The sequence below is a fragment of the Calidris pugnax genome, unplaced genomic scaffold (assembly GCF_001431845.1).
Source record: "Calidris pugnax isolate Ruff unplaced genomic scaffold, ASM143184v1 scaffold65, whole genome shotgun sequence".
In the NCBI taxonomy this organism is placed as follows: Eukaryota; Metazoa; Chordata; class Aves; order Charadriiformes; family Scolopacidae; genus Calidris; species Calidris pugnax.
In genome coordinates, this window is record NW_015090785.1 from 21,277 (window position 1) to 32,498 (window position 11,222).

At 42.7% G+C, this 11,222-nt stretch overlaps 1 protein-coding gene across 5 annotated transcripts in view; it reads left to right on the forward strand.

Annotated features, from left to right (window-relative positions):
• The first annotated feature begins 470 nt into the window (after positions 1 to 470).
• LOC106902643 (claudin-15-like) overlaps positions 471 to 11,222 on the forward strand; it is a 26,432-nt gene continuing 15,680 nt past the window's right edge. The window contains exons 1-4 of one of the 5 annotated variants that reach the window (XM_014966296.1): positions 471 to 551; positions 1,113 to 1,295; positions 1,670 to 1,751; positions 5,301 to 5,576. In XM_014966296.1, the coding sequence (XP_014821782.1) occupies positions 5,357 to 5,576 (220 nt within the window). In that variant the 5' untranslated portion in view covers positions 471 to 551; positions 1,113 to 1,295; positions 1,670 to 1,751; positions 5,301 to 5,356. Of the gene's footprint in view, positions 552 to 1,112; positions 1,296 to 1,669; positions 1,752 to 1,780; positions 3,261 to 3,830; positions 3,992 to 4,691; positions 4,874 to 5,300; positions 5,577 to 11,222 lie in introns of those variants that run through there. The other 4 variants (XM_014966295.1, XM_014966297.1, XM_014966298.1 and 1 more) reach the window with 4 other exon arrangements.

Sequence of the window (11,222 nt, forward strand, 5' to 3'; positions counted from 1 at the left end):
CCGCTCCCCTTCCCGCAGCCGCCCCCCAGCCCGGCGGTTACCTGTGCGGCCGCGGGCCCCAGGCGCGGGCCCAGCACCGCCACGCCATCTTGGGCGCCTCCCCACCCGCCGAGCACTTCCGGGGCAGCCGGCCGCCATCTTGCGGCGGGGCCGGGGGGGAGCTGCTCGGTCACCCCTCACAGCGCCCCGGGCGAGGGGCGGCCCCCGGGGGTCCCCGGCGACCTGCCGGGAGCTGCTGTCGGCCGCCGGGTCGGGTCCGCCCACCTCCCACCCCGGCCGCCATGTGGAGAGGGTCAGCCCGGCTCTGCCCCGCCGTGGTGGGAGCGGGGCGTCTTCGGCCGCCATGATGAGTGTGGCAGCTCCTTTGCCTCCTGTGCCCCCCGGGCCTGTAGCGCTGGCACCATGTAATTAAGGGCTTCCGTGTTTTTCATGTATTATTTTTTCTCTAGATGCCTTGTAGAATAGTCAGAGCCTGTCTCCTCCTAAGCCTGGGGCTCAGCCTGCAGCAGCAGAGTGGGCTGTGGGTGCTGTCTCATCCTTGCCTTGCTCTGGTATGTGGCTCCACTTCACCTCACCACCTTTCTTCCCCTCGCTCCTCTGTCCTGCCTTACCACCGGGCTGCTCCAGCAAAGGGCTGCATCTGGCTGACCCAGGAGCCGGGCAACTGCTTCTGCCCTAGAGCCTCCTCTCAGGTCTCTTTGCCGTGCTCTCCTTCACCCTGACCCCTTTGCTGCCGATCAGGGCTCCCAGTCTCCAGCACTGGGCTGCTCTTACCAGTGTGAGCTTGGTGCCAGCAGTGTGGCCAGGTGGTTCCCTGAAGGGCTGGCAAGGTGTCATGCTGGCAGAGAGCAGTCCCTGCTCTGGCACTGGCAGCCCAACCAGTGCTGCCAACACCACCACCCTCCTGAAATTTAATGGGAAAAGAAAATAGGTGTGTTTGCTTTGAAACTGACATGTAATTGGCGAGTTTCGAGAAGTTGCATGCACCTTTCTGGTTAGCTGTGTTGCTGTGGAGATACTAATGGGACAGCCAAGCGGCCTGCACGCCAGTTACGGCTGGGCCTTCAGAGCTGCCAAAATCAAGTAGCTGAATAAATAGTGGTTTATCTCAGAGGTGCATGTGAAGGATGAGAGGCAGAATCCACATGTTGCAGCAGGAAAATTTCTGTCTGGGTGTGAGGAACACACTCCTTGGGAGAGTGCTTGTGCCATCTCCAGCCCTGGAGGCAGCTCTGGCGTGACAGGACAAAGCTTGGGCAACCTGACCCAACACTGAAGCAGTGCTGTAGTGAGAGGTTAGTATCCATGTTGTCCCTTCCAACCCAAATTATTCTGTAGCTCATTGTGTGAAGCGACAGTTAATAGCAAGATGAGAAGGATCTGTGTATTGTAATTGCAAGTGGCTATAAACCTGATTAGACTACTAATAAGTTGCACCACTTTTGGGAACACGGTTACAAAGTCAAATCCTTTGGAAGTGGAGAGGAAATAAATTAACATTGTTCCTCTTTTTTTTTTTTTTTTTTAACAAGTAGGGAAAGAGTTTGCCTTTTCATCTCAAGGTCAGACTCTGACCTGAGGAAACCTCTGTAAGCTTGTGGTGGGAGACTGCTGTAAGTGGTTTAGTACTGTATTTACATCTGCATTTTATCTCTTTCTGATTGTACAGGTGGCCATGGGTCAGCCTCAGAATTTGCTTGAAGTCAGAAATGATTAGCAGGTTCCAAGCCGTGTATTGCAGGTGTTAAAATGTATATATACATATGTGAATGAAACCAGTGTTCTAATCAATGCTCTGTCTCTGTTTTTCTATGTAACAAAATGAAAAAGAAGTAAAAGAGTTTTTTAACTTTCCAGTTTACTGAAAAAGTAAAAGTACTTTAACTTTCCAGACACTTTTATCACTGATTTTTGCTTCCAGAGACCTTATCAGGAGCAATTTGTTTGTTGAGCTGACTTAAATATTTTTCTTTGTTAACCCTTCCCATCCTGTCTTGAAAAAACTGTGCTGTTTTTAGTGTTGTGATATTTTTGCTCCCCGGGGCTTTTTCTGGTCACATTACAGCTCTTAGTTGTATATAGCCTATGCATGCAATTTGCGAGGGATGATGCTCTGGCCTTTTTGTTTTTATTTGGTTTTGGTTTGTGGTCATTCTCCTTTGGGCAGTTGCATAGCATATTTGCTATTAGTTGTGCCGTACTCTCAAATCTACAAACAGTGACAGCATGTGGCAGCTGGTACCATCAAATCCTGGAGGGCAGGGTGTGCGTGGTACCAGTTGAAAGAGGAGAACAGATGTGGTGTTGGTTGAAATAACAAGCTGTTTGCTTTTGAAAGCTGCTCTTTTGCAGATGTTCTCAGTTAGCGAACTCTTACCCTGTTGAAGCAATGCATTTCGGTGGTGTTACTTTTATCCTTAAAACTACAAGAGTGGTAAAAAATAAGCACCGCCATTGCATGAGGACTGCCATCTTGTGCATGTCTGGTGGCCCAGAGGGAGTAAGGTATCATCTGGACTGTCCCGTGGGTTTTGGGTGGTAGCAGCAGGGTCTGGAAGGGATGAGTGAGAGTGGCTCCTTGGAGCAGAGGAAGACAAAGAGAGGAGGAGCGACAGCAGCAAAGTGGTTGCAGAGCTGTGCCTGCTGGACCTCCTTTGGCCAGGAGCCAGGGAGGTCTGTCCTGCCGCGGGGCATGGCTGAAATCACAAACAGTTCTGTTCATGTGATCCACTGGACAAGTTTCTGTCTGCACTGATTACTGATTGCAGGGCTTAAATGCTGCTAAGGAAATATAAAGAATATAAATAAAATGATTTTTTTTTTTTAAACAAGCAAACAGCCCCCTCCTTTTATTTTTTTTTTATTTTTTTTTTCTCCTTTTTTCTTTCACCGGCCCTTGTTTTACCTATTATTGACATGCATTTCAGGAGAGGCTCTGGGCCTCTCTGCTCCTGCCTTGTGTGACCTATTGATATGTGGTATCACCAGGCTCCCAACCCTCCCTGAGACCCCAGACCCACTCCCTGGCCCCTAAGGGTTCCAATGCCAGCACTGTGTGCTTTGCTTTCTAAGTGGTAAAGTTTTCCTTTGCACGCTTGTCTTAAGGTCTGGAAAATAAAACCCCTTTCTGTTGGTCCATCATGCACCATACTATCAAAGTTTATTCTTTTTGCCACTTTACATCTCCCTGTGTGCACCTTTCTATTGAGGACTGCTCACCTACAGTGAGAAACTCATGGATGCTGTATCATCTGCAACAGGTACATTAATGCGGGACAGTCATTTTAAGGGTGGCAGAAGGATATTTGTAGTGGTATTTGTTGTCCTGCTATCACATGGTTAAATTTGGGCCAGGGTGGAGGAAGGTTGTTATTCTGTTTTTGCAAAATCTACTTTCCAAGCTTCTTCGCTTTGAAACCTCTGATATTTTAAGTTATTGTGTTTTAATGAGAAGTTTATGTTTACAACTTTGACATATGTCCTACCCATAGTGATGGTGTAGAACATGTAGTTTTATCTTCTTTTCCTTGCTGCCAGGAATGAATTGTGATTGCACGGGTCATGCCTGCGTAATAGGCAGAAACATTCATTTGGATTATTGGCCTGCACATGTGGTGTGAAGTCTGCTTGCATTTATTGCTTAATTTAAACTTGTCATTTATTTCAGATATTCTCTGTTGCGAGTTATGTGTGTTTTTGAAGAGGTTATGCAATCACTTGAGAGACAAATGCACCCTCCTCAGTGTGAAATCAGAGTTTTATAGTGGAATATGAGTGGAGGCTTGAATTCCTCTTCTTCTTTTTTTTTTTTTTTTTTTTTTTTAATGCAGAAAACATGCTTATTCCTTCACAATGCGGGCTGCATCCTAAAACAAATCCTGTCTTCAGTTGTTTGCCTGCCCACCTCAAATTCTGTGTCCAGTTTGGGGCCCCTCAGTACAAGAAAGACATTGAGGTGCTGGAGAGGTTCCAGAGAAGGTCAATGAATGAGGTGAGGGGTCTGGAGAACAAGTTTTATGAGGAGAGTCTGAGGGAGCTGGGGGTGTTCAGCCTGGAGAAAAGAAGGCTGAGGGGAGACCTTGTCGCTCTCTATAACTCCCTGAAAGGATGGTGTAGAGAGGAGGGGTCGCTCTCTTCTCCCAAGTCACGGGCAATAATCCAAGAGGAAATAGCCTCAAGTTGCAACAGGGGAGATTTAGACTGGATAATAGGAAAAATGTTTACATGGAAAGAGTTATAAAGCATTGGAATGGGCTGCCCAGGGAAGTGGTTGAGGCACCATCCCTGGAGGTATTTAAAAGACGGGTTGACATAGTGCTTAGTGACATGGTTTAGTGATGGTTTTTTATCAGGGTTAGGTTGATGGTTGGACTTGATGATCTGAAAGGTCCCTTCCAACCTAGACAATTCTATGATTCTATATGGACACAGTCCTCCTTTCATGAAAACAGTGTCTTGGTGACAAGTGCAACAAAAGTTTCAATTAAAACAGTCATTTTGAGTATTGTAGTAGTATTTTTTGGCATTGCTTTGGAGTCTGATGGTGCTTAGTGACAATGATATAGCACATTATATGACAATGGTTTGCAGGTTAATCTGAGCATCTTTCATACTAACTTACATGATTTTGTTGTAATTTTAATGTTTGAGACGTCCATTGCACTGAAATTTTGCTGTAGCGAAAAGCCATGCCCGAGCCTTTGTGCAACAGTTGGTCAGAGCTTTGGCCCCAGGTCCTTGATTTTTAGAATGAGGGGAAAGGTCCTAAAGAGTACAAAACTTTCACTTGTTTGATCAAACTGGTCCTCACAAAGTGCTGACACTAGTGTCTAGCAGGAAGGTACATGAAACAGGTTAGAAACATACCGTAAACGTGAGTATCAACACTTAATTTGTTTTAAATTTGTATTAATAGGCATTGTAATTGGGAGATGAATAATTTATTAAAGCATTTGACAGTTTTAATATTAAAAGAATTTTGAGTTAGCAAACAAGTAAAGAACGGATGAAAAATTGCAAATTCAAATTAGAGAATTCCTCAGTTGGGTCCTCTGGTTTTGCTCCGTTGGCATTTTTTTTGTGGTAAAAGCATATGGTAATAAAACTGTTCCTTAGAAAATACTCAGATGTCATAGAATATTTAAGTATTCCAACTATTTAATGAGATTTGGATTCCAGTTCTACAATTTCCTTATGAGATAAATTATTTTGTAGGTAGGCAGCTTGTTGATGCTTTTGTAAAGGTCAGGCTTGTGTAAAGATAACTCCATGTACTTTATGTGTATAAACTGTTTCAACAGGTTTCTAATATCAGAAATTTGGGGAGGTTTCTTTGAAAACTACTTCTGCTAGAAGAATGGCGTCATCCTCTCTACAAATTTGTGCCTTGCTGCTGGCTTTAGCGGGATTCACTATTTCACTTGTTACTACCATGTCCAACAGATGGAAAATTTCGGACGTGACAACGGTGCTCGTTACTACAGACTGGATTTATGAAGGTCTTTGGATGGAATGTGCAGTGGTTTCTTTGGGATCAGTACAGTGCAAGAAGTTTCCCTACATGTTGAGTTCAGAGAGTAAGTGCACGTGGCATATCTATCTAAAATCCAGGGATGTGGTTTTATTCCTTCCTTCTGGATGGTGTGTTAGTGTGATTGGGTGGCATAAACTGTGGCTGTCACAGAGGGTCTAGTGTGGACAGCATTTGTCCTGTAGTACTTGCAGGCAGGTTAAAGGGCTCCAGTGAAACACACGTGCTTCACCCTGCAATTCAGCTCAATAACTACTGTGGCTTTATTGCCATCTCTGCCGGGTGATATACAATGAATCTAAGATTTTTTTGGTTGTTTTGGAAGAAATAGCATCCTTTTATTCAGCCTAATACTTAACAACAAGCAGATCCTAGCTAGGTCAATGAGCAGTCGTGCTTGTTTGTGCTTCGGTGTGAGACATGGGCTTTGTAGGTATTCCAGGACTTGTTTGATACTTTGTGCTAAATCTGTGTGTTTGTTTGGGAATTTCTCAGAGGTGGCCAGCTTGAATTAAAATGCCTCTGTGTGACCGATGCTTTTGTGTTTTCTGAGGTGGACTGTGGTAGCAGAGTAGTTTATCTGCAAATAGAAAGAGAAGAATTGTCTTTGTAGGGACTGAAAATTGTTTTGATTGTTCTGGATTTTAAAAATATCTTTCTGTGAACACTGTTTTTAAGGTAAAGGACTAAGAAGGACTGCCATTGAAGTTCTTTCCTTTGAAAACTGAGTTTAGAAACACTAACAGTATAGCCTTTGAAAACTGGTATTTTGTTAAGCTTTCTTAAGCAGAACTTTACATTTATTCTTTTACTGCTTCCAGTATTGTGCAGTCACTTTATGAGCTATATAATGGAATCATTTCTTCAAGCCTTCCCTGCTTTATAGATCCCCGATTACTGTCATTGCTGTTTACCTGGACTCTGTCAGGCTGATTTATTCTCAATGCGCAGTGCTTAAAACTTATAAATGCCACATCTCACAGACTATGAATGCTTTCTTGATGAAACACTGTTTTTAAGGTAAAGGATTAAGAAGGACTGACACTGAAGTTCGTTCCTTTGAAAACTGAGTTTAGAAACACTAACAGTATAGCCTTTGAAAACTGGTATTTTGTTAAGCTTTCTTAAGCAGAACTTTACATTTATTCTTTTACTGCTTCCAGTATTGTGCAGTCACTTTATGAGCTATATAATGGAATCATTTCTTCAAGCCTTCCCTGCTTTATAGATCCCCGATTACTGTCATTGCTGTTTACCTGGACTCTGTCAGGCTGATTTATTCTCAATGCGCAGTGCTTAAAACTTATAAATGCCACATCTCACAGACTATGAATGCTTTCTTGATGCAGACATGGACTCCACTGAAGTCAGAGATGCCTAACTGTAAGACAGATCTCTTGAAATGTGAGAGATTTAACTCTGGAAATTCAGCATATTCGTGGTTCTTCCTCAGGGCCCTGACTTTGGTGGCCTCATCTGCTTTCATAATGATGGTGCCAGTTTAAGAGCAAGTGTCAGCGCCCTGTAACGAGGCCAGAATTTGTAGCCTCAAAAGGAGACTAATCACATGCTTCCAAGGATGTTAAAAACACTACTTACTGCGTCAGAGACAATGTCAGCTTTTCATACCGTTCTGGTACCTGGTTCTTCTCCTCTCTAAGACTTCCTCTGTGTATATAGCAGGATGCCTAAGGTTCATCTAGAAACTTAGATATGATTTCTGGAAATCAGAGGGATGAGATGGGGCCAACAATCCTTCAGTTCTGATATGTGGTAGCAAGATGGCATGGGTGCTTTCGGTGGGGTGGCAGCTCTGCTTTGGCTTGTATAACAGGGAGAAATGGGTATTTCAGCCCTGTTATGAAGACAAGCAGAGTCAATGTGGGACAGCATCCATTTTTCCTAAAATGCAGTTTCATTACACCCAACGTGGAGAGTTCTTGGTGACATGAAACAGTCGCCTCCCAGGGGTTCTCTTCCCTCCCTTCCCATGGCCACCATAATTGGAAGAGGGATCCTCTGGCTGGCAGGGCTCGGTGGATTATTTTCAGCTGTTCAAAAAACTGTATGTCCCCTGAAATCAGCATGGGCTTCCTCATGCCAACTATGCATGGTCTTCCTCATGCAGTTCCTCATGCATGTCATGTGGCTGCCTGCAGGGTAATTGCTGTCTGTCGCAGGGCTGTTTCTCTTCTTACAGTGCTCAGTCAGCAGTCTTGAAACAAATCTACAGAAGTGGTTGAAAAGGTACAGCTCATGTTGACCAGACATTTAAGACGTTAATGTTTTCAGTATTTTTTTCCCAACTGTATGGGCTGTATTTTTCCCAACTGTATTGATTTTTCCCAGCTGTAAACCCTCTCTCAACCATATTACATGCAATTATGCTCTGTTTGGAGAATATCAGTGGGATAAGGAGCAATTTCTCTCCTTGGTCATATATTGCTAAGGTTATATATGGTCACATCATGGCATGCCTGTGTTAGTGTTTTACTTAGATCAGGAGCGCACTTGTGTATTGAGTTTTCCAGTTATTCCCATTTCCTGCACTTGGTTTGCGCAAATTGGAGTGCGCACATTTGTTTCCTCATGGATGAGGGAGAGCAGGGAAATGTGCTCCTGGAATGCACTTCCAGACTTCCAACTGTTGACAAGTGTTCAGTTCACCCGGCCAGGTTAGAGCTAGACTGAAGGAAAACTCCCAAGTCGTGGATGGTGTTGATGTGAAGCGATCAACACCGCCTCTTTTACGCTGCTGATGCAGATGTCCATCGCTTATCAAACCATAGTTTTCCAAATTTAGTGAAGAATAACTCTATGTTCTTCAACAGCATTGAAGAGTGATTTCCTTAGGGAATGATTAAAATGCCTGGTGCCATATAGGAAAAACTCATGCATTCCAGGTCTGCGGTTCGATCATTTATATGTGTGCTTTGTGACTGTCTGTTTAAATTGCTTTTTTTAAATTAGGAAGAGATATTATTTAAAAAATGTTTTTTTCCTTGGCAGCAGTATAAAATTTCACTGAATATTTTCACTGAATTTCACTGAATTTTAGAGTTGGAAGGGACCATAGAGATCATCTAGTCCAACTCCCCTGCTGAAGCAGGATTGCCTAGAGCTAGAGCATGTTACTCAGGACTGCATCCAGGGGGGTCTTGAAAATCTCCAAGGAAGGGGACTCCACACCCTCCCTGGGCAGCCTGTTCCAGGGTTCTGCCACCCTCACCGTGAAGAAGTTTCTCCTCATATTTGAGTGGAACCTCTTATGTTCCAACTTGTGCCCGTTGCCCCTCGTCCTCTCACTGGGAACCACTGAAAAGAGTCTGGCTCCCTCCTCCTTCAACCCTCCCTTGAGATACTTGTAGGCATTGATAAGGTCTCCCCTCAGCCTTCTCTTCTCCAGACTAAAGAGTCCCAGCTCTCTCAGTCTCTCCTCATAAGGGAGATGCTCCAATCCTTTGATTCAAGGTCCCAACTGAACTCAGCTTGGAAAGTGCTGTCAGCAGAAGTGATTGCTGAGGTCACCCAGGTAGCACCTGTGTATGGATAAATGATTTGAAACTCTTTGAAGGGCTTTTAATGGGATGCAGGTACTCCAGAATACTGGTATGGTTTGTTCATTTTACTATGCCAGTGTTTTTCTAATCACAGTGACTTAACAGAAAGAGGGAATTCTGTAAAAGTCACCTGAGAAGATCAATTCTTAGCACATACCATGTAGTTTCTTTGAAAGATCGCAAGTACAGAGCTGCACAGGATCACACTGGCTGCGCTGCCAAATCTGTTCTTCTTTAAATCAATGACAACGATCCTCTGGGCTGCCAAGGGAGCAAAAATGTCATGGTGGCACCATCATATCCTTTTGCAGCCCAGCCTATCAACCTACAGCATCAGCTCTAAGTGATTGGTGAATTTTGAAAAAAACCCAGATATTTGTTACGGGCAAGTTATGGCTCTCTCAACGGCTAATCCTTCTGGTAGTCTTTGTGTAAATGCTGTGAATCTGTTACCATGTTGCGTCACAGCAGGATTATTTTATGAAGAAACTCTGACTCCATTTCCTGGAGATAAGAGCAGGTTATCACTGCAAGAGATGGTTAACCCCATTTGGATACACAAGCAGTTTAAGGTATTAACATTAGTATAATGGTGTGAATGGAATCTAATATTTTGTCTAGTCAAGAGCAGAAGCAAGTAAACCAAGTTTAACATTCTTCTACTTTGCCTAGAATAGATTTTTTTTTAATACTGGGATATTCTGATAAACAGATGCAATCAGCTGATATGTATTATTTTTCATATAGCTGTTTTCCTTCATCATTTTATTCCATGGCTCATTCGTTCCCTTATATTTCATTTCTGTGAAACATATACATCATTACAATGGTATTCCAGTGTAAGTGGGACTATTTTTAAGACTCAAAGTGTTTGACTATAGATCAATAGACTGTAAAATATTAATGGAAACCACTCATTCACAGACTTAAACTTCCTGAAGATGCTGGCAGTACAGTTGCTATGGATTACTTATGACCATAACTCCAAAGAATGTGCTAAATTTTCTAGCAACAGAATAAAATTTCAATTCCTGAGCTTTCTTATGCTTGAGTCATCAAGGCAACAGCATAGTAAAGCTTTTTGATTTGAGATGAATAATAGAATTATAAATTATTTTAATCTTGTGTAAATCCTAGTTGACTTCAGAGGAGAGACAGAAATTAAGTATTTGCCAATATTATCAGTCTTACAAGATATTTTGTAGACATACTGACTAGAGTTTCTAGGGTGAGACTAGGAATAGGCTCATTTTGTCATTTCTCATTAGAAAAAGAATTAATATTGTTATAAAAAAAAAAGTTAATATCTTTATCATGAACTGCTCCCACTTCTTATTGTCATGCACCGTAAGCCTTATCTCTGGGGTTGAGCAAAGAGCAAAGGTAGTCTCATTTTGGAGTGAAACCCAGAGATAAAACAGCAAGGAGGCTTCAGAAAGGCTTCACTTGATTGTAATCTAATTATAGGAATATTTAACTGTTACTTACTCACAAACATGACTGCTGCATTGGAAATTGTTGGTTTTCTTTTGTGCTTTGGTGGGTGGGCGATGGTTGGAGCTACTTTGGCGCATAATTACTGGAAAGTCTCCTCTATATACGGGAGTGTGATCACAACATCTACGTTGTTTGAAAACCTGTGGAAAAGCTGTGCAGAAGACAGCACTGGAGTATCCAACTGCAGAGAATTTGACTCTATGCTTGCACTGCCTGGTATGTGACTTTGCACAATCTTGTTTATATCGCTTAAAAATTTGTTGGAAAAAGTAAAAAGGTACTTTTGTTTTGGTAATCTGGTAGTATTGGAAAACGACTAAGAAGGTCTTTGGGGGGTGAAGTAATAAAAATCTCTTAAATGGCAGAATGTGTCAAGCGCATTAGGAAAGGCTGTAAAATAAGGCAAATGAAGTTGTTTGATCAAGCATAGGCATGCAAAATATGGTGTAATCTGTTTTTTAGCATCTGGTGGGAGGAATCAGTAGGAGACATTTTTAACACATCTTATGATGATCTTTATTTGGAATTATTGTATAGGCCTTCTTTTGCAATACTTGGTAGCTCGTGTATTGTAGCTGGATTTTTTTTTTATATAATAGGCAAGACAGACTATTTATAGTTAAGGAGCAGTAGTG